This window comes from Tuber melanosporum, assembly GCF_000151645.1.
Source record: "Tuber melanosporum whole genome shotgun sequence assembly, scaffold_77, strain Mel28".
In the NCBI taxonomy this organism is placed as follows: domain Eukaryota; kingdom Fungi; phylum Ascomycota; class Pezizomycetes; order Pezizales; family Tuberaceae; genus Tuber; species Tuber melanosporum.
In genome coordinates, this window is record NW_003299125.1 from 259490 (window position 1) to 283470 (window position 23981).

Genomic DNA, 23981 nt, shown 5'->3' on the forward strand with positions numbered 1-23981 from the left:
TAATGAGAGACCAGAGGGCAGGGTGAATTACGGGAGCCGGGTACACCTGCTGGAATGGGTGGTGAAAGTGCTGAAAGATATTGTTGGCAAGCAAGGGGAAGAGATAGAGACTCTGCAAGGTAAGTTGTACCCCCGCCACCGATACCCTTCCGTAGTATCTGGCAATACGCCATTTGGTTTGGTAGGAACAACAATACCACCCCCTGGCCCTGTTAAGGGGAAGTAAACTACTACGGTAGCTCCTACAGCCAAAGCCTCCTTCACAGAGGTAGTAAACCGGATGGTGTATGTGCCCAATCCTCCCGCTGCTCAGAAAGAACAGGCACCCTCCGCCCACCCCACATCAGCAGCCTCCTCCCACCAATCTAGCAGTGGGAGCTCCTCCAGTGAAGGGGGTAACTCTATGTGTAGCTCATGGGAGAGAGGGCAAATCGGTACACTGGAAAAAAGAGGATAGAGAGGAAGAAGAAAAGAGAGAGGAAAGGAAATGTGGTAGATGCCTGAGTGGTGCCACTAGAAGGAAAAGAAAGGCTACTAGAGGAGCTGGTAGCAAGAAGGAGACGGCAACCCCAGCCAAGACTCAGGGGAAGAATGCTGATAAGCAGAAACCGACTCGGGTGGTAGTGGTGCCTACTGCTCCGCTGGCTCAGTCTGGGCCTGCAGCCATGGCCAGCATCAAGGTAACCGCAGCCCCTATGTGACAAGAGTACTGACAAGTTCTGCAGGGGCCTCCTAACCCACTCAACTCAGTACTGGTACCACTACAGTCATCACCAACCCCGGATGCCCACGGAAAGCATATTACTATGCAGTTTACTACATGCAAGGAGGTTACCTTGGCAGAAGGAGTTGGTATCGAGGCTATTAGGAACCAGATCAACATGACCTTCGCCAACAAATGAAAGATTCGGAGAAATGCCCTGTACATCCGTGCCGGACATGTCCAACCTGAGATTGGTTGTATCTTTTTGACCCTGGCTGGACATTCTGTTCCCAAACTAGGCAACTGACTCAACAAGGCGAGGCTTGACCTACTTAGAGAATTGTCACTCTCGGAGTTTAAATTCTAGAGGAACCTGAAAAAGATGAAAATTTTAGTTTCTGGTGTCCCGCTTGCTGATACAGGACAAGGATCAATTTGGAAGGTTGAAGGATGGACTAGAAGTGCAGCCTTTGATAGCCTCCACACTGACTTGGAGCAATCCAACACTGGTGTAGTTACTGTTTCCCAACTGGATATTATGGAATCTATCCACTCTAGGAGACAGGCCAATGCTATGACATGTGGTATCCATTTGGTAGTCGAAAGGAACGACGCCATCAGGGAAAGACTTGCCGAGGGAAAAATTTAGTTAAGAGGAGAAGCCCACAACATCCGAGTATTTGAAGAACATAGACCCCTAAAGTTTTGTGGTAAGTGCTTAGAGACTGGTTACTTTGAGGTCACATGTGGTCACCCACTCCGCTATCGGTTTTGTTTTGGAGTACATTTCTCCCGAGAACATATGTGCAGTAAGCTTGGATGCCCTGGAGGTGTAGGACAGACCTGTAGACATACTAGGAGACAATGTTGGCTTTGCAACAGGATGGACCACTTCACCAGATATGAGCAGTGCCCCGGAGTCAGGTCGTCGCACCCAGTTACATCATCCTCGCCTTCAAAGTAGAGGACAGCCCCACCAACAGAATCTGCTGAGAAGCCGAAACAACAGGGAAGTCAGACAAGAAGGGCCCGAAGAAGACACCACAGTCGTGGAAGGCCCCAATGCCAAGGCTGGTTGAGATTAGTAGTGATGAAGAAGATGAAGTCCCCTGTCATAAGTCGGAAAAGGCCAAGGGTAAGGAACCAGAATGCGCCTCCCCCTCCCCCTTTCCTGTGCGTGGGATATTGAAGACTACAGCTACCACTAAACCCAGGCGGAAAGATACTTTTTGGACCACCTGGGACCAGGATAGTGGTGTCCCTTATGCCTCTGGCCTTTGCGGCCCGAACGGATCCGTTGAAGCCCCCTTTTAATGCTTATTACAACAATGACGTTAAATGTAGGGAGGAGTAGTCAGAATCGGGTGCTGGCATTTGATTTGTTTTCCTTTTTTGATTTGTTTTTTATTATTGAACCGCCGGTTGACCTAGAGGGGTTACATGTACCCATAGATAGTGACGGATGGGATTTGTTTTCTTTTGTTAAGAAGTCGGGTGTTGAGGTATTTGTTCGGTCCCACATTTGTGAGATGTTTGAAATCGTAAGGCACGGGGAGAGCAGTGCCAGCATTGGCTATTGGGAAAGGAGGGTGAAGAAAGTGCTTGCTGGAGTCTATTTCCAACCCGGCTATACTAAGGATTAATTTATTTGTTGGTTGGACGAACTCGGGGAACCAGACATCGTATTTGATGACTTTAATGCCAGACACCATAACTGGGACCCCAATGCAGACCACAACTGTAATGTGTTCGCAAGGTGCTAATCACGTTATCGGTAATAGATACGATAGTTGGCAGGTGGCCTGCTCTTCCAGAGAGGAGGCGAGAGCTGAGAACTAAAGGAGCCTTCGAGGGTGTACTGGGGAACAAAGAAGTAACCGTTCAACCAAGTATATTGAAATACTGTCTGTCGAAGTCTGCCTTTTCTATCATAGAAACAGGCGGTCTTTAAATACACAAATCTGTTCATGTCTAGCATGAACGAAACTTAATCAAAGGTATCGATTGATACTCTTTGGTAAAACTCCTTAAGTATCAAAGCGATACTTGAAACAAAACATAAAACAAAACCAAGTATCAAACAATACTTAAAACAAACCAAGTATTAAAGCGATACTTAAAACAAAACATAAAACAAAACTAAGTATCAAAGCGATACTTAAAACAAAACATAAAACAAAAACTAAGTATCAAACGATACTTAAAACAAACCAAGTATCAAAGTAATACTTAAAACAAAACATAAAACAAAACCAAGTATCAAACGATACTTAAAACAAAACCAATAACCGAGTACCCGTACTGGTTACAACAACAATACAGGTGGATGGTGGTTGAAACAGTAGTTCATGGCCCCAACTCGCGACATGAATATGATCCCCCCGACGGTACCAACTTTCCGGGACATTTCCGGAATCGATTTTTGCCTACACCAGGCACCGTATGTTAAGCATCGATACCTGGACTCTGCTGGCTGCGAGCATAGTGCTCAAGCCCCCAAGTTGGTGGCTGACCTCCCTGATAACATCATGCATAGGAGACCAGCCTGGAAGAAGGTAGTATGGGAGAAGGTTGGGAAATAGTTGGATGCCCTGCAAGAGGTGGAAGATGAGAGGTTATGGGAAGGAGTGAGACGAGTGGTAGATGCACTCCTATGGGCCTCTGTTGGCAGAGGTCAGTGCAAGTGGTGGACACCCGAGTTAGAAAGGATGAGGTTAGACGTGGCCCAGCTGCGTCAATACTCCAAACACAGGGTGGAGCGGACGGAGGACTACAAACTAGCCTGATGTGTTCACCAGGTGTACCTGTTAAGTGCTAGGTTCGAGCACATCAGGGAAAGGATAGCTGAGAGCCAGGACCCAGACATTTTTAGGTTGGCACAGAAGTTGGAAGCTAAGCAAACCCTTCCCTCCATGGCTCACTCAGATGGGTCCTATGCTACTACACATTCAGATATTAGCAACTTGACTGCACAACAGTTGTCCCCTGTCGACTCCACCCCTTGGGGGGACTCTGAGATCAACATGGACAGTGCTCAAGAAATGAAAATTATCCTGGCCAGGTCCAATACGCATACGGGCTCAGGTGCAGATGATATCGGCTATCACTTTCTACATTTTTGGAAGAGAAGAGATATGGCAACATTGAGGCACCTGGTCAACTATGGGTTACGGCACGATATCCCAGACTGGCACAAGGCTGAGGTGGTACTCATATCCAAGCTAGACAAAGCCTGGTATGATATTGTGAAATCATGGAGGATGATACATCTCCTGCCGACACCGGCAAAGGTTGTGGAATGTGTGGTCCTATTGAGGCAGGCTGCCAGCCTGGATCTGGGAGAAATACAATTCAGGTCTAGTAGAAAGCGTAGGGTTCATGATGCTATGGCAGTAGTCTTTGAATTCCTACTACACAACGAGGGGTACAAACAACTGATCTTGTCAATGGATTTGGAAGGGGGATTCAATAACATTGACGTTGACCTCCTGTCAGACTTTCTGCTGGCCACGGGGTACCCTGTATACCTCTGCCAATGGTTCCGACGGTGGGCTTCCTGTTGATCAGTCCAGTATCGCTTCAATGGATACGTCTCCCAACCCTACCATATTAGTAAAGGAGTACCTCAGGGCTCACTCCTGTCCCCATTTCTCTTTGGCGGGTATGTGGCAGACATATTCAGGCCAAGCATGCGATACTTCCCTAGTGTGAGTCAACTGGTGGTCTAGTCTGTTGACGATAGGGTTATTATAGTAGCTGCAGAGTTGAGTCAGGCTGCTCGCTACCATGCGGGAGAGATATTTGCGGACTGCGACCATATAGCCAGGGCCAGGAGAATGGGGTTCAGCGCTCTTAAGACCCAGTGGATTGGATTTAGAGATAGAGCATGAGAAGGGATAGAATTGCTGGAAGAATTGATTTTGCCTTCAGAGGACTTGTGGATTCTTTGATATAGGTTTAATATATTTCTTAACTTTTCTTATGTAAAGTATTGCTTGGAAAGGGGGTTGGGTGTTAGGAGAAGGATTTTGGCGTTGGGAAGGAGATTTGGAAGTGTTGGTGGCTTGGAAGTGTGGGAGACTTACCACTTGGTACAAGCAGCTAACCTTCCGACTGTCTACTATGGACTTGAGTTTGTAACCGACCACACATTGTATGTGAAGCAGATTCAGGTCCATGTTAATGACTGCCTCTGGTCAGTGTTTCGAACATCTATGAGGTTAGTAAACAACATACTGTTAGCCAAGTTCAGAATGCCGCCTGTTGCTGTTCAGGGAAGGTACCAGCAACGGAGGTGTTATAGCCGGTTCATTAATTCCCGATGCTGTGACTAGCATCCTGGGTTCGGAGAAATACGGTTACAATGGAAGGAGGAGAGTATGGTGGCGTATTGGCAGACTTCAGATAAGGAGCTCACCTGCCGTCCAACAGTTTCGATTGGGAAAGGCAAGGTGGTAATGGCTATATGCCACCGAATATTGTACACAGACCTCTGTACATCTTCGGATATGGTTGTATACATGGAGAGATCCAAGTACTCTGAGGGCGCTAGTGTAGCTTGGGCGGTATTTGAAAGAGAGGCCTTGACCCGTGTTGACGGGTACTCAGTTCCCCCATCCTGGAGCATCATGGAATGTGAGGTATTTGCTGTTGTATACCCTATGGCATACACAGGGTATAGCCAGAAGATGGCTGGTCCATGTATTCTTGAACAGTGTACTGGCTCTCATTATGGTGGACAATATATTTTCGAATGGGGACTCGGCTGAGTTGTGGGAGGTAATAGTTCCCTTGTTGAATGAATTCTCTCACATCAGTTTCGGCTGGGTCCCTGGTTACATAGACATTAATGGCAACGAGATGGTCGACCTCAAGACTAAAGCCTGTGTTGGATGCCTATTGTGCCCCCTACTTTGAGAATGGGTTAGCTTTGAGATTAGTCATACGGCCCAGGCTTGGGAGTTCTACAAGGAGGAATGAGGGAACTGGCATGCTAGTGAAAGGCACGAGTATTATGCCTAGGAACCGAAAGCACCCTGACACCTCCGAGGCCTCACTAGGATGGACTCCTATGTTTTGTTGAGGATCTGTAGTAGGATGGGCTTGGTCAGCCATGACAGCTGTGATGGGAAGGAAGACTGGTGCCACTGGACTTAGTGCTCCCACTATGTTAGAGGACGACCTGCTGATGACGACTTGTATAAGGACTTAGCAGTGTGAAGGTGGAGGTGTTGGTAGATGGATCATTAGTGGTTTGGCCTGGGGATCCCTTGTTATGTCGGGTTTGTAAATGGGGAGATGGTTGTGGCAGGTAACTCCTTTGACGGTACATTGATGGTAGAAAGGGACAGGGGGATAGTATTGATAGGGAATCCTACGACCTGCACCCAGTACGAGAAGAGATACAACAGTAGTAGCTGCATCTTGCTAGGCGAGGTGACATTACAGAAAAAGTGGTTCTTTTTACCTGACCAGCGGCGGTACGAGTATCCCTGTTGTGGTACCACCATTTCCGCTGTAGCCACCAAAAAATACACCATCTTCATGGAACACTTTGAAAAACGCCCCCGGTGTTTACAGATATGTCATGATCGATTTTAGCATTCTCAGCACTTGCAGTGGGATGAGCTGAACTTGGCGACACGGGCATTGGTAGTCTTGAGGTGGGCTAAGGTGAACGAATTGCTGAAGGAACCCTGCTGCTCCTTTTGTGGTTTGGTGTTGGTGAAAGGCTATTTAGATCTTGGGCTGCATTACAAGAGGACGGAGGAATGTTGGGATAGACTGTATATTTCCTTTGTTAAGTATGTAGACCAAATTGTGTTGGGGGCTGATAGGAGTGAGGGTATGAGACGATGGCTGGGTAGTGAGGTGGGAAGATGCGTTAATCCGGGGCAGCGCCAGTTGCTGCGAGTGCCCATGAGCCCATTTAGGTAGTGATTTTTGGATTTATATTTGGGGGGAGAGGTTGCGAGGCGGAATGGTCCGTCGTAGTATATTTTAGATAGTTTGTTTTATGGGGCATGGGGGAGACTAGTTGCATGCCAGTGTTGATGGTACTAGTATAAATAAAATTAGATTGAATTCTAAGTACATTTCCTACTTATTACTTTAACGAATATAAAACACCTTTACGATCTTTATCTTTATTGCAATATTTATCGTTATGCAGAGGAAAGTTCTTCACAGAGAAGAGTTAGAGAAAGCTTACAATAGGTGTTCCCGTTAGAAGACAGAGGTCTTATACTATTGGTAATGTAGGCAGAGGCCTAGTGCTATCGTAAGACGCAGAAAGAAGAAGAAGGAGAAGAGAGGTATTGTTCCCCGTCACCAAGAACTAACCATTCTAGGAGGGATCGTTGCAACAAGTATCTTATTCGAAAGAAATCACAAAGTTAAGGCCTCGTAGTGTCCAATTTTATTCTTTCCTACAGTCGCCTTGAAATGCTTCCCTCTGCCCCCTTACCACAAATTCTTCTGTGGCGAGTTATTGAACCAATTACTGGTCTTATGATTAATCTAGAGCAGGCTACTGAATATATAAAAGTTGGCCAAGAATCCTGGTAGAAAGGTCAAAATCTTATTAACCAAGTTCTTAATGTTGCAATTCCAATTTTTGAAGCAACATTTCCCAATGCACAAGCACTATTTCTTTTCGATCATGCTACCTCTCACACTGCCAATGCACTAGATGCACTTTGAGTCTTCCATATGAATATGGATCCTAGTGGGAAACAGCTGCATCTGCACGATGGCTGGTTCTACGTGCCTATGAGAGTCATATTGCACTATCAAAAATGAGTTTTAATTCAGATGACTTATCAGTGCCAGCAAAATGGAGAGGTAAGTCTAAAGGGTGCGAAAGAGTCTTGCAGGAGCATGGACTATGGCCAGCAGAAGGGTTAAGATATAACTACAAGAGTAAAGAATCGAAGCAAGATTGTGAGCGCTTTAGTAATTCATGCTGTGCTTGAAGATTACTCTCTGTACAGCCTGACTTTCTTGACCAAAAATCCCACCTTTAAGAGGAGATAGAAAAAAAGGGTTATTTGTGTTTGTTCTTTCCTAAGTTTCATTGCGAATTAAACTGGATTGAGTATAGATGGAGAAGGGCAAAGTGGTATACAAGGAAGAATTGCCAATATAATTGGCCTTCACTAGTGAAGATTGTTCCAAAAGCACTGCAAGAAATACCCTCCCTGTTACTTCTCAAGTACTGGTAGAAGAGTACATATATAGATGATGCTTACTATGCTGGATTACAGTATGGGACAGCTTAATGTACTAATACTGTTTATAAAAGTCACCATCGTGTATCTACAGCTCAGAGCTCCAGTTAGATCTTGTTTTAAATATCTTTGTTATATTATATTAAGTACATAATTCTATTTAATTTCACCTATTCACCACTTCACTCTTTTCCCCCAAGTGTATCATTTCACCTTACTCATCAAGTCTTGGCAATTCTTGGCTCAATTCCGATCGGTTGCCACGGAATTGCCGTTTCACCGGATGACCCACCTTTAGACACTTTCCATCGTACAACTCGTGAGCGACATTGTTGTGGCCCGTTATTTACCGTACTGGTATTGTATCAGTAGAAGGGACTACGGTATCATATGATGGAATGGATATGCGATGGGATACTGGTACGTAGGACAAAGATTTGGTACCTGGAAGTGACATAATGGTTGGGAGGATTCGGTGTCTGAGTTCCCCAGTATCAAGGGTATTCCCTCGTCACTCGGAAGTACCTACCTCCCGCTGCGCTAAGAAAGCAAGGAACCAAGATCACGAAAACAACCCCCAAGTAAGAGAGTATATGTACGCGCACAATATCGGACTCCGGCCCTGCGAGTCAGCTCAACGACATCACCGCATCCTCCGAAATGACCCCCCCTCGCATTCTTCATCCAACCCCATTAACTTGCCTTTTAGGCGCTGGGGGGTTATGAGTTACCGGTACTCTACTATTAATTAGCACGGGCCGGGGTGAATTTGACAAGGCTGCCGGGGGGGTCCCTGGCGGAAGTCCAATTAAAAAGGAAAGGCGGGAGGAGGAAAGAAGAAAACTCTACAAATGGCGAGAGCGTGAGAGGAAAAACAAGGGGATGATATCGATATCCCGTCGCTAAAGCAAGATTGATCTGGAGTGCAGGGCAAGGCAATGCGGGCATCCAGAAGAAGATAAAAAGAAAAAAAAAGAGGGAGCACACAGGCTACAGGTGGTATCGTGCTCGAGCACCATTAGGGGAAGAAAGAAAAAAAGGAGGCAGGGCCACTATACGAGTATATCGTACAATGATAAGAATGAGTGAGTGAAAATGGAGGATGGCGGGGGTGGGATATGAGAAGAAAAGAAAAAAAGGACTCTTTTCTCTTTGCGGTACTGTGAAGCAATCCTTGCTCTCCGCCGTGTTGCGCAGTAGCGGCCGCCTTCCATCTGCACTCGCACGTGCATGCATCCAATCCCAGCCTGCCCTCACAAAATCTCACTTGCTCATTCACGAGTTTTAAATTATGATGGTCCGGAGGCAGCGACGACAATACTCGAGTAGCTTCCACTTCCCTCTTTCATAGCCTATGGATATTCTTTGTCACGAGTTTTTTCATTGTTTTTTTTCATCTTCCTCTCTTATTTTTTTTCCCCTCTTGCTACAGGGGGGAAGCTTGTCGTGAGCGGAAACGGCCCTTGTCAACCGTCCATCACCGGGTACTGGTATCAGTAGAGAGGTCAGGGTGCTTTCCTATCTGTCTGATACCGGTACTGCATACTGTACTTCCGGGTGTACTTCCGGGGGGCGGGGGACGCTGGGCATGGCCCTTTCAATGGCCGACTTTGGTCGCTAGGCGCCTGGAGTGCCGGTGTGTAGGCTCTACGGCACGAGCACTCGTAGTAGGCAAGATGTATGGTATCCGGTAACAGGGGTGGTGAATTTGTATGAGCGCTCAGGTATCATACGCACGATATACAGCATTTTGCGAATGCCTGTTTACCGGGTACTTCTCGCCTGCTACGAGTAACTTATCTGTACTGTTCGACGAGTGCATTAAGTAGTCCTGGGGCGGCATCTCGAAAAATAATTATTCGGCTGACGTGAACTGAAGAATCGAGGGTTAGAAACTTTCTGTGGGTTAAGTTACAAGTGGGGCAGCGCAAAATGCACAGATTGCAGACGGCGGCATATGTAGACGACTGGTTTTGTATTGCGATTGGAGGATGGGCACTTGTCGTCTCAGGGGTCTCATCGTATCAGTCAAGACAGCAATAATTTTCAGATGGTCTGAAGATTCTATTCCCGTGAACCTCTGTGCAATGGCAATGCGAGAAGGGCACTTTCGTTAAAATCACTTGTTCTTGCTCACCACAGCTCTTCTAAAACACGCTTTGTCTTTTTTTGGGAACTTAATTAGACCGGCTTTTTTAGTTTCTATCCGTGGGACGAATTGACTCCCTCCGACCCTAGTCAGAGGCGACGGCGACCGAAGTCATTGGTGCATAGCCAATGGCGAGCAGCCCAGTAACCCAGCTCGTTAGCCAACATTAAGGCGATCCTATGCCTTTGCCGGGCACAATATGGTCGTAATCCGGCCACTGCAGGGGCAGGGAGGTGGATGTGGATGTTCTTTCTGTTTGAGTTGCACCGGTACTCGAGTATTGTAGCTCCGCTGTTCATGAGTGCCATCTTTTTTTACCTTGAACCGACACCGAAATTGGCTTCTACTTGGAATTGCATTCGTTACGAAAAAAGAGGGAAGAAGAAAAAGGGTAAGAGAAATGATATTATTTTGTGATCACGATCTTCTCTCTTCGGCCCTTTCTGTTTTCATCTTTGGTACGCCCCACAAACTACCCACACAAAATACCGGTGCCTGTTAAATATCCATCTCTATGCCACGATAGCTCGCTCCCCTCCACCAACTCGCCCTTCAACATCCGCCTTACATCTTCTGGGACCTGCTTTTCTCTCCCTTATTAATAACCCATTGGAGTTATCTCGTGTTGGATATCCGCATCCTTTACTCGTACCCCCCCCCCACCCTTCACCCCCCTTCGATCTCCCTTTTTTCCTTTTTTCCTTTTTCCCTTTTTCCCTTGACATCTTAAGCAATTTTTTTCTTTTCCTCTTCTCCCCCTCCCGCACTACTCACCATAATCCGCATCCATACATCCATACCCACCCACCGCTCTCTGCATTGCCCTGAGGAACCGTCCGTCTGGGTGGACACATACATACTGTACTGTACATGGTACACACGTACAAGAACGTACATTAATCCTTACTCAGGGCGTGTACTGCAGTTGTTTGTGAGGGGGGGTGCGTAACGGCCCATTGATCTCCCCTCCCACCACCACCCTGCCTATATTGCGTCTACAAAAGTAGCGTGGCCCCCTCCCTCCCCCCACCCCCCTCGAGCCTTTCCTTCAACGTGAATCCCTTCGAAGGCAGCGCACACCCGAATTGTTTCCCAACATGTCTACCCCCATGAATTCCAGATCACGTTCGCACTCTACGAGTCCTGGGAAGTCGGTAGTCATGCCCTCACCTTTATCAATCCGAAGTGTTGAGGGCTTGAAGACAGGATCCAGACTTCAGCCCTGTGCTGCAACACCAACATTCGTACTGTTCGCCCAGGGCACTTCGATACTGTGTCTGCTGTACGACTCGCTGGCGCTGGAGAGAAGGTTTGAAGGGCATGTGGAGGATATTACATTGATAGTTGCCGACAACACCAGCGAAGATGGTGTGGGGAGGATAGTTAGTGTGGACGCTTCGAAGCAAGCAATTGTTTGGGACTCGCATACGGGTGATGAACTCGCTCGGTACAATGCATTTGAGGAGATCAAGGTGGCAGCGTGGATGAAAAATGGGAATTTAGCATTCGGTGGGTTCAGCTCTTGTTGCGACTTGTGGGGAATTATTTCAAAAGATAATCCCTCGGGTAACCTAAAATGCACGCTGACCGTTCCTGCATTTTTATTGTTGAATTCTAGGCGACTCTATGGGGAATGTGATATTATTTGACCCATTAACTTCGGAATCGATATCTGCCAGAACAATATATGATCCATTGTGCTCCATCGCGCCTGGTGCAGATTGCAAGACTTTTGCCTTAGGGTATGCTCTATTTTATTCATTTTATTTCTATTGGTTTATCCATTGCCCCGGGGATTTTTTTCCCTTTCTTCTAAAGATGCATTCTGACGGCGCTTTCTGTAGCTACACCAATGGCTCTGTTCTGATTGCTGCGTTATCCCCTTCCTTTATCATCTTGCATACTCTCACCACTACTTCGCTGCAACCTTCACCCATCGCTACTCTGGCATGGCATGCATCTTCGTCTCGTCAAAAGTCTGACATGCTTGCGACACAGACGAGGGATGGGGATCTTAGGGTTTGGAGTGTGCCAAAGTCATTAGATGCCGAAGAGGGTGCACGGGTGGTCCGCATTCTGAAAAAGCCCGACAGCAATAGAAAGGGTGATAATTGGATGGGCTGGTCACGTAACGGCAGAATCGTGCAATATTCGGAAGGGTAAGCGACACGAACAAGAACCCCTTTTAACTGAAACCTTGCCTAAAATAGACATACGGGCTCGGGAGGTGGAGGGGGGGAAGGAGGCCAGGGGAGTGACCCCCATTGCAAGTGCTTTAAGCTAACAACTATTTTTATGATAGCGAAACAACTGTCTGGGATGTTCGAACTAAAAAGGTTACCTGGGAACGAGTAGGCACTTTGGATAATGTCTGCGGAATTACAGTATTTGGACCGAAGGGTGTGCTTTTCACTTTGGGAAAGGATGACACCGTTCAGCAGTTTGCACTGTACCCGCCTGCTCTTTTGGCAAACGTTCAGCATATTCCTACCGTCCCTCCTCCTTCGCCGCCAGTATCGATCGAGGAGAAGAAGGTCGTGGAAGAGGAGCAATACGAGGGGGTGTTCCAACACCCCTTCAGCAGGGAGGAAGATGAATACCTTAGGGCTACTATGTCGCCACTCGGGCGCATAGCTCATGAATTGGAACAATTGGAGAAGATGGAGGATGAGACTGGGCTTGGAATCACAAATCTTGCGAATGTTTCGCCACAACCGCGAACTGGCTCATTTAGCACGCGATCTTCGGGTGGGGCCACTAGCGGAGGTCATCAGCATAATGTTTCAACATCATCAAAGGGCACTCAGCGCTCGAGTGGCGACAGCGAGTTCTCACAAGCGACCTCAGTCTCTACAGGCCGTAAAAACTCATTCGGTTCTACAGGTGCACCCATGCCTTCCCCTTCGCGCCTCCCCCATCCTCTTCGGCAGGAAATCCACCAAAGCCCGGATGAGGCGAAGACGGCTACCCCGCCTCGGGATATCGATTTATTTGCCGGTTTGAGGGCGAGACTCGCATCTGTTACGTATCAAAGCCCACGGATCGGATCGCCGAAAAGTAACATGTCGGAAGATGATCACCGCCAGGAAATGCTTTTTTGCATCTTTGGATGGAAGGGCGACATCGAACACTTGATCCAAGATCAACGTGCGTTTCATCCCATGTTTCACCGGTCTACCTTAACAAGCGTGCTGACTTGAAACACGCAGTCGATTCTGTTGATGCCCGCAGCATGAGTGCCGTAATCCTGCGCATGTGGCTGGGTGACCTGGATCAGAATTCGCTATCTGTGTTACTAGGCGCCGATTTTTTCGTTCCCGGGGACTGGGTGTTCCTTGCTTTAAGCGCGATGGGTTCGTTTTTCACTTGCTTTTTTTTTCTTTTTTTCTTTTTTCACTGTGCCTTCGCCTTGCATTCTTTGCTAACGTAATAATCTGCAGATGGACAAAAATCTTGGAATCATGTTGTGCGAGCATTCGTGATGCGCCTGCTACAGAAAGGAGAACTGCATACTGCTGTTTTATGTCTGTTAGCCCTTGGTGACAAGAGTGATGCGGTAGAGGTTTACGTCTCGCATAAGAAATATATGTAAGTGCACTCGGGTACACGTGGTAGGACCATATTAACGGTGGATTAAAGGGAAGCAGTGTTACTGGCATCGTTACTCTGGAAGAGGGATTGGAAGAAACAGTCTCAGCTTGTAAGGAAGTGGGGTGATCATTGCGCTGAAAATGCCGAGGGCGCACTTGCTGCCAGATGGTCCGTTTGTCAAAATTAAGATCTTCATGAAATATCACTCTGACTTACAAATAACAGTTTCGCCTGCGCTGGAACTGAACCACTACCTACTGAGCGACCAACTCCTCCAACTCGCACACACTCTCGCTCAAGATCGGAGACTGAGTCAATTCAGAATTTTGTTCGTGGTATACCTATCAGTGCTCCAACTAATCCCCGGGCAACCTTGAGAATGACCCCAAAGAACTCTCCTCTGAAACTTATCACTTCATTTGTGGCTCCTCCTGCTGATCTCATACCACGCTCTTCCACTACCTCGCCCGTGGAGGGAGGCAAGATGGCCTCAGTTAGCCGCTTCTTCGGTTGGGCAAGCGACAGGAATGGAGCGAAAACCCCAGTTTCTGCTGTTGCAACCCCGATTGCCATGTCGGCCATCTCACCGGGAGCCGATATCGCGCCTTGGAATGCTAGACGTGATCCGTTCGCTTCAATGTCTGCAAAGACTGCCATTCCATCTTCAGCTAAGCTCGCGCCAGTTACTGAGATGTCTCCCGATGAGAAGACGCCTAAACAACTTCAGCCACCAATCGAGAAACTTGCGCCTCCTCTACCAGAAGAAAAGGAGATGAAGGTCTCGTCCCCTACTGAGGCACGTAACTCCGGTGGATTTTCTGAGAGTTTGGGGCCAATCACTCTCGGTGATTATCCCCACAGATCTGGCGACAATACCCCCGCAATTGCGTCAGGAGTTGCTAGCCCCGTCGTCACCCTTGGTCAAATTTCAAAGGCGAAGGCACCGGTATCCCGAAGGGCCAGTCCTCCAATGGCTCCAGCCCCAATGCCATCACTAGCGCCGAAGTCTCCCACTCCCCCAATGTATCGAGCTCCAGCGAGCCCTCTCCCAGCTCCACCTCCTGAGGCTTTCAGTAACAATGTCGGAAGGCTCAATGGTTCTTCGCGGAGGGAGCCCACAGGCCTGCAGATCCAGTGGCCCCCAATGGACGATGTTATTCGGCACGCAGCTCCAACCGGACATAAGCGCACTGGTTCTCTTACTACATCGTATCTTCCGCCTCGCACAGGAAGGTCTATTAGCCGCCTGCAGCCGCAAACTAATGCTTTTGATGGCCCACTAGACGTCGTAGACACTGTGAACCACAAACGGTTGGATTCACAACGCGCTGCCCCACTCGGAACGGCCAGGCGCAGAGCAGAGTCCCCCGATGTCCGTGGTAGAGGGCCAGCAAGGCACGGAAGTAGGGAGAGATCGAGGAATGGTCGAGGGAGACATGAAAGTCGAGAGAATGTCAATCATCAGCGTTCGCCTTCTAGCCCGCTACCAATGTCACCACAAGCTAGGCTCTATAGAGAGGATATTGAGGAGGAGGATCTCCACGAAGGGGTATTTGAGGATGAGAGGTACTATACCGATCAACGTGGTACAAATCGGACAGTGAGCCGGGGCGCAAGGCGTGATGTCAGCGCTTCCGGGTCGAGAACAAGAGGTCAGGATGCGAGAAGACTGGAGCCAAATATGATCGAGTCTCCTTCCGCTTCGGCAATAATGCCACCTCAAGCACATCTCTATCACGACGAAGTAGCAGTGGTTGACGACTTTGAAGACGAGAGGTACTATACGGTTGCCCTACGCACCGAGTCGGGGGGCCGCGGCCGATCACATTCCCGAAACCCCGGCGCCTCTGCCCTCAGATCGCCGTCCAGTCCATTGCCAATGTCACCTGGGGCTCAAATGTATGCTCAAATGGCCGATGAAGCAGAAGCAGAAGAGCGTCTGGCTAGGCGCACCATTCGTCGCACTCTCCGTGAGGAGTCCCGTAATCGCGGCGCCAGAGAACTTCGTAGATCTAGATCTGAGCGAACGCTTCGCCAGTGGAGCGACCAGATTGAGAGAGTGGGAGCTATGGCCCGGCGGCCATCCGTCTCGGGTTTGTGCTCTCGAACCGTATCAATCCGTGGAGCAGGTCTGCCGGCTACGCCCCGTGCCTGGAAGAACGAACTCGGCGGTTCCCGCGCCGGGTCTCGCGCTAATTCACCTAACCCAGGAGCCAGGGGCCGCTCTCCTGCATTGACAGGCACAGCTAACTCAACCCCACGTATCGGTACTCCCGGTGTTGGTCGCACCATGTCACCCGCGCCTCTGTCCGGTGGCCGAACAATAACTTTCGAAACAGCCCGCGCGAACTCCCCCGCTCCTCGAACACGCACCCCCGGATCCGGTAGGACCCACTCTCCGGCTCCCGGAAGCGGTGGAAGCAGTCACTCCCGAGGACCCTCCGACTCTGGAGCTCAGCCACCTCTTGGCCTCCCTGCGCAACCCGGAGTCATGAGGATGCAAAACTACTATTACCCCGGCAGCGACCAGCCGGTGGCAGACTACGAGCAGATTTCTTCCCCCCGCGCTCCGATCCCAGAGGTCCCACCTCTCCCGAATCCGCTGCACATCCGCAAAGCCTCCGACTCACAACCCGCGGGATTCAAGCCGCTGATCCGTCACCTCCGCCCCCAACCACCCCCTGATTCCCCATCACCACTTCCAAAAGACCTCCCCGTCCACCCTGCCCTACAGGTGCATCTCGACATCTCCACCCAAGGCCGTAGCATCCGCCGCGCGCAAAGGGAGGATATGAGTCCTATCGACAACGTTGAGGAAGAAGCAAACATAGTAGTCGGCATCGAAGGCGAGGCTTTGCAGTGGGACTCGCCGAATAGCCTGCACGGTCAGCACCACCAGCATTCACATTCACGCTCGCATTCGAATTTAAACTCCCGACATCCGACGCCGGCGGCTACGCCTGAGATGAAGCAGTTGAGGGGTCACGGCGCGAGCCCGAGCTTGGGGAGTATTGGGAGTGCGGGGAGTAGTAGCGACCGAGCTACAGTTTCGTCGGTTGAGGCTATAGGGAGTTTGAATCAGATTTAGGGTTTTGTATTTCCTTTTTTCTTTTTACGCTAGTTTTTGGTTCGTTGTTTTATTTCTCGTTTTGTTTTTGGTTCTATCTTGGGTGGTGTTTTTGGGCGGATCGGACGGATGGGATTGGATGGGGGTGTAAGTAGTTTGTAGTAGATGATTTCTTCTTTTACTGCCTATTTTTCTTCTTCTTAGCTTGGGGTTTGTATTCGGCAGTGGTGGGGCCGTTGTTAATATTGATTGATGGGTTATGTGCTTTTGGCTGTTTTTTTTTGCTTATTTTTTATATATTGTTTGTCTTGGAGCATATGGAATTTGTATTGGCTGAAATTATTTTATTCGACGCCATTATGTTCCGGCTGAGTGGCTGTGAGCTCAAGATATCTATTCGTGCCAGTGAAAACTTGTCTAGCTTTTCTCCTAGGAGCAGTAATTTGCTAGAGCGGATTTACCTAGCCACTGCAAATTCTGATAAGTGAACATACCAGGGGCAAGACCATAGGTCTTCCCGGGGAAGCCTCGTTCATATTCGGGACTAGATGGATGGTGGCCATGAAATTGAAGTAAGCATTTATAGGCTGTCAGCACTCTCATGTGTGCCGACAAATAGCGAAATACTTCTTGCGGTCATGTGTAGGAGCAAAGGGTCGCACTGTTTGCTATTCATGGACACTGCTCTCGTGGACTACCCAACTTAGCGCTAAAAACCACCGCCCCTTCCTTGGAGGGCGGGGCTCCCACTACAAGGAGTGTTTCCGCATCTGGCGGTCTTGCTAATCCATATCCCACCTAGAAGATATGGCAAAACGGGTCTTAATCAGGATGGGATACGAGGGAGTACTGGAGAACGCTCTTCTCGCTTGATAATTCGCGTCCGGGTATCGGATTAGGCGGGCGCCGGTGTCGCGCAGCTTTTGAAAATCGGGCCGGGAAACGAGTTTCAAGAGGAAGGATTCTTGACTTGGCGGTGAATAGGTCGGCTGTTAGGAAGGGTGCGGGGAGGATGACGAAAATTTTCATTGCGTTGATTGCAGCGGCGGCGAGCGGAGGTTCCTCCTGTTTTCCGGGTGAGTGCCCATCTTGGGTCGGTATCGTTTTGTTTTCCTGCACCACCGGAAGGGCTGGCTGAGTGATTGTGGGAGACTTGTTTGATATTTCTGCTCGGATGATGGGTTATTATTCCTTGGGGGTGTAGAATAGTACGTGTGGGATTCACAGCTAGCTGCACTAAGGCCAGGTTGGAATTACCATAGCTCTATTGGGTCAGAAAATCGGGTTTTTAGCCTTTTAGTGCTCAAATGATTCAGAACCCTTCCTTCATTTAAATATTCTCAGAAAATCACAGAGCTCAAATAGTCCAACCAGGCACAGTATGCCTTGCTGCGAATTTTACCGTTCGCGACCTCCAAAGGGTAGGTTTTTTTTTTTACGAATTTCTCTCCTTGGATAGTCATCGCTGTCATCAGTCTTGCTAGGGTGTTCTCAGCTGCTGTATCCCCGCCCTCGTGCACCGGGTGAGCAAAGGGCCCACAACCCAGCTGCCAGTAAAACTAAGGGTTCTCTGTCATGAGGGGATTGGGGCATCCTTTTACGCCTTCAAAATCCATCCTTCTTGCTTATGATACCATGCATGAGCCGGGCCTGTCGGGGCTTCTTATGATTGCGTAGGGGAGGAGTGGACGAACAGAAGAGACGGACAATAGGTGGAGCCATGAGGAGACCCGCTTGTTAGGGTGTATCTCCGGAGAAGTCTGTGCTCGACCTTTGCCTTCCCCTCAGGACCCGGGGGATTGTATAGTATCACGGAATAGGATAGCATCTGGACTTGATACTTCTCAGCTCGTGAACGGGAGTTCGGAAACCGCGATATTGCGGCCAAAGGCGTTACATTGGACTCGAGGTGAGCTATTCCATGTGTGAGTTAAGTTAGTAGTACCATAGCGAACAAGATACAGTCGGTATGATTCCCTAAAATGGCGGTTCAAGAAGAAAAAAAATTATCAGCCAGGAGTATTATCAGGTTTTACCAAGATATTTTCTTGCATAATTGGGGTACGCCATTACCATGGCTTTCAAAAATGTTCCCCCAGATAGACCCGCATTTTTTGTGTGGGGAACCGAGAAACCCCCAAATCCAGCGCTATTACTGCTAATGGATGAGAAGAAATAAAATTTGATTGCGCATGTAATGTGATAGTGTACAGTACTGTACTCGAGTAAGTATGATAGGCAAACGACCAACACACCCTGAAGGTCAATCAATAGCAACTCTATTATAATACTATTACAACTTGCTATTGTTCCCATCGCGAACGGACAAACAAGTGGACAAGGATACATATTACTGTTACCATTCAACGTTCAACGTTCATGGCCCACAAAAGAGAATGAAAAACCAAAGTAAGAGTAAAAGTAGAAGTAGAGAAGAAAATTCGCAAGATGACTCTCGGTCTAAATAAAATTCTATCTATTCTGGTCAATTTCTATCCACCTCTTGGCGCCCTTACATATAGCTCAACTCATCGAGGTCCCCAATCTCCAACTCTCCTATCTCCTCGGTTTTCTCGCTTGTTTTTCTCGCGGCACCCTTTCCGGCCTTTGCACTGGTTGACCTCGTGAGTCTCTTGGCAGTGCTCTTCACTTTCGCTGCCTTGGGGGTCTTGGATGTGATCTTTCGGGCCATCCTGGCATGTCTTGTCGGGGTTTCGAACGGTTCTAATTCTTCGCCTTCAGTGAACAGCTCATGGTGGTGATCGTCACTGTCACCGTCGCGGTCGTCGTCGCTACTAATATCGACCTGTCTTCTCGATGTGCCGACCGTTTTTGCCTTCTTCCTGCCTTTTGCCTTGGCTGACTTGGGGGCTTTGGTTTTCTTGGTCGCGGCCAGTTTGGAAGGAGATTTTCCCTTTGACTTTGCACGTTTTCTGGGAGTTTCGATTTCCTGCTCGTCGGCTTCCCGTGAGCGTTTGGCGGGGAGTGCGCCAGGACGCTGCCCACTCTGGGAATGATTTCTTGGGGATCTTCTCGGGGTCGCCGCTGGAATGTCAACTGCTGAATGTGCGGATTTTTTGGTCTTCTTGGGAGACTTCCTGGGTGGGGTTTGGTCCATGTATTCGGAGGTGGTAGATTCCTGCCCAGCCATCTCCTCACCGCGTAAATCTGAATGAGCCTCCGGTGATTGCACACCTTCAGACCCGGAAAACTGAGCTGTCAGGGCCCTATTCGATGAATGATTGGAATCCCACTCCGGTAGAGCATCCCGGTATTTAGTGGGAGGAGCCAGAGAAGGGATCTTCAAGGGCTTCTTCACTACTATCGGGTCCATATAGACAGTGAACGACTTCGCAGGAGACTCTTCGGTAATTGTCGGGGGCGGGGGTGGAAGGACGCCACTATGCATATGGATGATTGGAGCAGGGGGGCTTTCTTCAGTCAGACTGTCGAAAGAGCTACTTGAACTATCCTTCTCTTTACCCGCACCCTGTGTTTGTTGGTGACGGCTGTTGGCATACTCAGCTGCATCAGTGCCCGAAAATTGGCGGTAAACGGATTTGCCGTTGTCACGTCTGTTCTCTTGCCTATCAAACTCGCCCTTATCCTTAAAGAAAGGGAAATATCTCTGACTGCTGGTTGGTTCCCTGCTTCCCCGGGGGTCTTTGGGGTTTGCGAAATTATTCTGGCTGGCCAGCGGGCCACCCGACCTCTGTGAGTCCGGGAACTCTCTCACCTTAAGCCCTTGTATAACAGTTATCTCATTTCCCTCCAAATTGCAAATATCATCGTCGATCTCTGTTGGCCCAGAATCGTGGGAATCGTGGTTTTCGTCAATCTTCTCCTTTATTACCATCTCACTTTGCTCCGCAGCCTGAGGGGCAGTTACCGCGGCGGGATTGATTGATGGTGCACTTTCCGGAAGCTCATAAGCCTCGTCGTCGATCTCTGTTGGCCCAGAATCGTAGGAATCGTAATTTTCGTCAATCTTCTCCTTTATTACCATCTCACTTTGCTCCGCAGCCTGAGGGGCAGTTACCGCGGCGGGATTGATTGACGGTGCACTTTCTGGAAGCTCATAAGCCTCGTCGTCGATCTCTGTTGGCCCAGAATCGTAGGAATCGTAATTTTCGTCAATCTCCTCCCTGACTACCGTCCCGCATTTCTCGGCTGCCCGAGGGACGGTTATCCCAGCAGGATTGGTTGATGATACAGCCGTAATCAGACTATTGCTCGGACTGGGTGCAGAAGATCTGGTTTTCTGCCCCATGGCCTCGCTGGAATTGTCATTGTTTTGAGCATCTAGAGGATGTTAGTAGACCGCAACTAGATAAAATTCGGGTCAAGAGACTTACCATAGGAACATTTCGGTGTGTTCGTGGCCGCAGAGTTACCATCACAGGAACATCCACAGGAACGTCTACAGGAACATCCACAGGAACGTCCACAGGAACATCCACAGGAACATTCCGGCGTGCTCGTGGCCGCAGATGCAACGTCGTCGTCGAGAATGCTCCCAAGTTTATCATTGACACAGTTCAAGTCCTCTTGAATCTTAGAAAGAGCCGAGTGAATCTTTGCCTCGGAATTTCTCCTCTCCCAAGTATCATACTGGCTCTTCAAAACGAGATATTCCATAATCGTAGTCAGTGTGGGTTTGCTAGTGGGAATTTTAGGCTCAGTAGGGATGCTGTTTCGGTCCCCCAGGAGAGGTGGAGGTGCATTGTCAAAGGAGGATTTTTCTTGCCTCGTGGATCCAACCCGTCCGCCGACGGACTTGGATAAATTTCTCTCCTCAGCGGCGGGGGATCTCTGGGGTCCTTTCTCAATTGCATCCCCCCAACTAACTGCCTTCTGTCGCTCAGCAATCGTAGGCTTCAGAGTGGGTCTATCATCCTCGTCGGTCCCCCCTCTCGCAGCCTTAGCAATGGCAGACTTATATCCAGAAGATATTGAAGTCTCAGGAGTAACAATACTGGGAACAAACCCCCCAGAAGGCCGGGAAAGAGATCTCTTTCCTTCCCCATTATCCGCGTGCTCGCTCTCAACATTTGGTGCAGCAGAGTTCTTCTCACTCTTAACTCTCCTAGCTCGCAGATCCCTAAGCGGGGAAGAATTGACTGGCCCCTCATAAGGATCGCTCTCCGCCCCATCGCCTACAAACATTGTATCAGTTGGGAAATCGACCTCCTATGAAAAGAAAACCCACTTCGTTAGCTCATCACCATCACTACTACCAAACGAAAAGCAAAAAAGCAAAGATAAAGTAATTAGAAAAACTCACCTCTCGGCACCACCTATGGCTCAGCGCGGTGTGCTTACACTCCCAACAAGCCAGTTCATCATCAGATATATACTGGTCACGCCACTGGTGCTTGTTGGAGGAGACTTGAAAGTCAACGCATATGCATTCCTTGCAGGAGTTGGTGATGAACTGGCTGTCATGGGATGGACTAGTTGCTTGGGGGGCGGACATTCTTAGGGTTGTTTTTAGCTGTTGTTTAAAAGTGGTAGCGGTGGTGGCGGTGGATGGAAGAACGGTTTCTGAACCAGAGAGAGAAATTCTCGTCGGTTTGAGAGCGAGCAATGGGAGCATGTATGGTAGGTATTTATTCGCCCACGAATAGTAAGGTAGTGGAGGCGACTATTCAAGCGGGCTTTTAGGTCAGGTTTGGGGAAATGCTGAAATAAAATGGATAGTACCTGAAGTCGAGTCGAGGTAGGGTTTTTGTATGTCTGGAAAGTATCGTGTGAGAGTTGATGATTGAGTTGAGTAAAGTTTAGTTTCCGGAACTAAAGTGGTGAGTTGTGTGGTGTGATCCTAGAGATGTAGGGGGGAGGTTTAACTCAGCTATTAGATGCCAATTAAATATCTTTTTTCAATCGCACCAAGTTTCAATAGGACCTTTTGTTGTCTCTCTGTCCGTTTTTTCTCCCCGCCCGGTATACTTGGATTCGTTTCAAGATATGAACCCACTCTCACGATCTTTGCTTACATGAATATTCCAGTCTAATGTTTCAGTGCTACCGATCCGGGGAGGTTTTCAAGCGCAGTATGTGGGTCTCAATAGTCTCGTTGGAGCGCGGGATATTTCATCATTTCTATGGTATTGTATGAGATGACAGGAATTAGTTCCGCAGAGGGGGTATGGGGCTGCGGTGTTTGGAATTTGGGTCCGGAAAAAACAGATAATATTATGATACTCCTATAGCACTATGTCGGCGGCGGCGTTGTTGTTGGTGAACCCCTGACCCCCGATCCCGATATCGGGTATTGTACATCGTACTATGTATGATAGTGAATTCAAGGTCCTAGAAAACTAAGGATAAACTTCCCTCTGACTGCGATGGGATGTTTCCATCACTACATTGGGAGATCACTTTCCCGATGCCCAATAATATCTCCTATCATACCAGTATTTGTGTTGGAGCTTTGCTACGATCAATGAAATTGTGAAAAATCAGGCACCAGTTATTACCGGTGTGCTGCTCGCGCTGAACATCCGACCATTAGACCCCTCCCCGTAACGTTAATTGAAAAAACGGGTTGTCAACTCTTCACACGCATTAGAAGCTCTTAAGCCAGAAGTGGAGTGGGGGGACCTCTCAACCTAATTCCTACCACCCTTCAACTATGATACGGGAAAACAGGTGTCCCTAAATACATGAATCTGAAGACTCTTGCATTCCTTATCATTCCTGCCTCATTATCGCTTTCCCTTTGATAACCGTAATCGTGATGCCTCACTTCTCATCTCCCCTCCCCTCACACCTTCACTCTTCTCCCCTTCTTTCCTCCTAACTTCCCTTCCTTTTCCTTCCTCCCCCTTCCTTGTAACTTCTCTTCTCTTCTCAATGCTAGTAGGACACTCTCAAACTCACAAGGCATTCCCAGTTGCTCTTTATACGGGAAATAATGAATTGTGGATATGAGTTGCTGGTTCGCGATATTCCTCGGCGATGTTAACGTATGGAGTGCCGGTGGTGATTCACAATACCCTGTCCATACTTTGCGCGCGACACGAGAACCGACTATGCTACTGGGTATGCCAAAAACAACTCGGATAAAACTTTTAACGAGGACAAAGGAAACATGTACCGGGATACGTGCTCACGCTCCGAGTAGAACATAAAGTCCTCTCTATAGCTATAGTTCCCTTAATAGTAGACTTGTGGCGCCCATACCTGTAATATCATTAAATGTTGGACTATGATACATATGCAGCCGATAAACCTGCGGGG

The 23981-nt window shown here is 48.5% G+C and overlaps 1 protein-coding gene across 1 annotated transcript; it reads left to right on the forward strand.

Annotated features, from left to right (window-relative positions):
• Positions 1 to 11178: 11178 nt before the first annotated feature.
• On the forward strand, positions 11179 to 13673 carry GSTUM_00010926001 (uncharacterized protein; the record flags this gene model as incomplete). Its single annotated transcript, XM_002841593.1, has 6 exons — positions 11179 to 11590; positions 11700 to 11823; positions 11926 to 12240; positions 12384 to 13253; positions 13313 to 13434; positions 13522 to 13673. 6 exons carry the CDS (start codon positions 11179 to 11181, stop codon positions 13671 to 13673), a joined length of 1995 nt encoding a protein of 664 aa, XP_002841639.1.
• Between the last annotated feature and the right edge of the window lie 10308 nt (positions 13674 to 23981).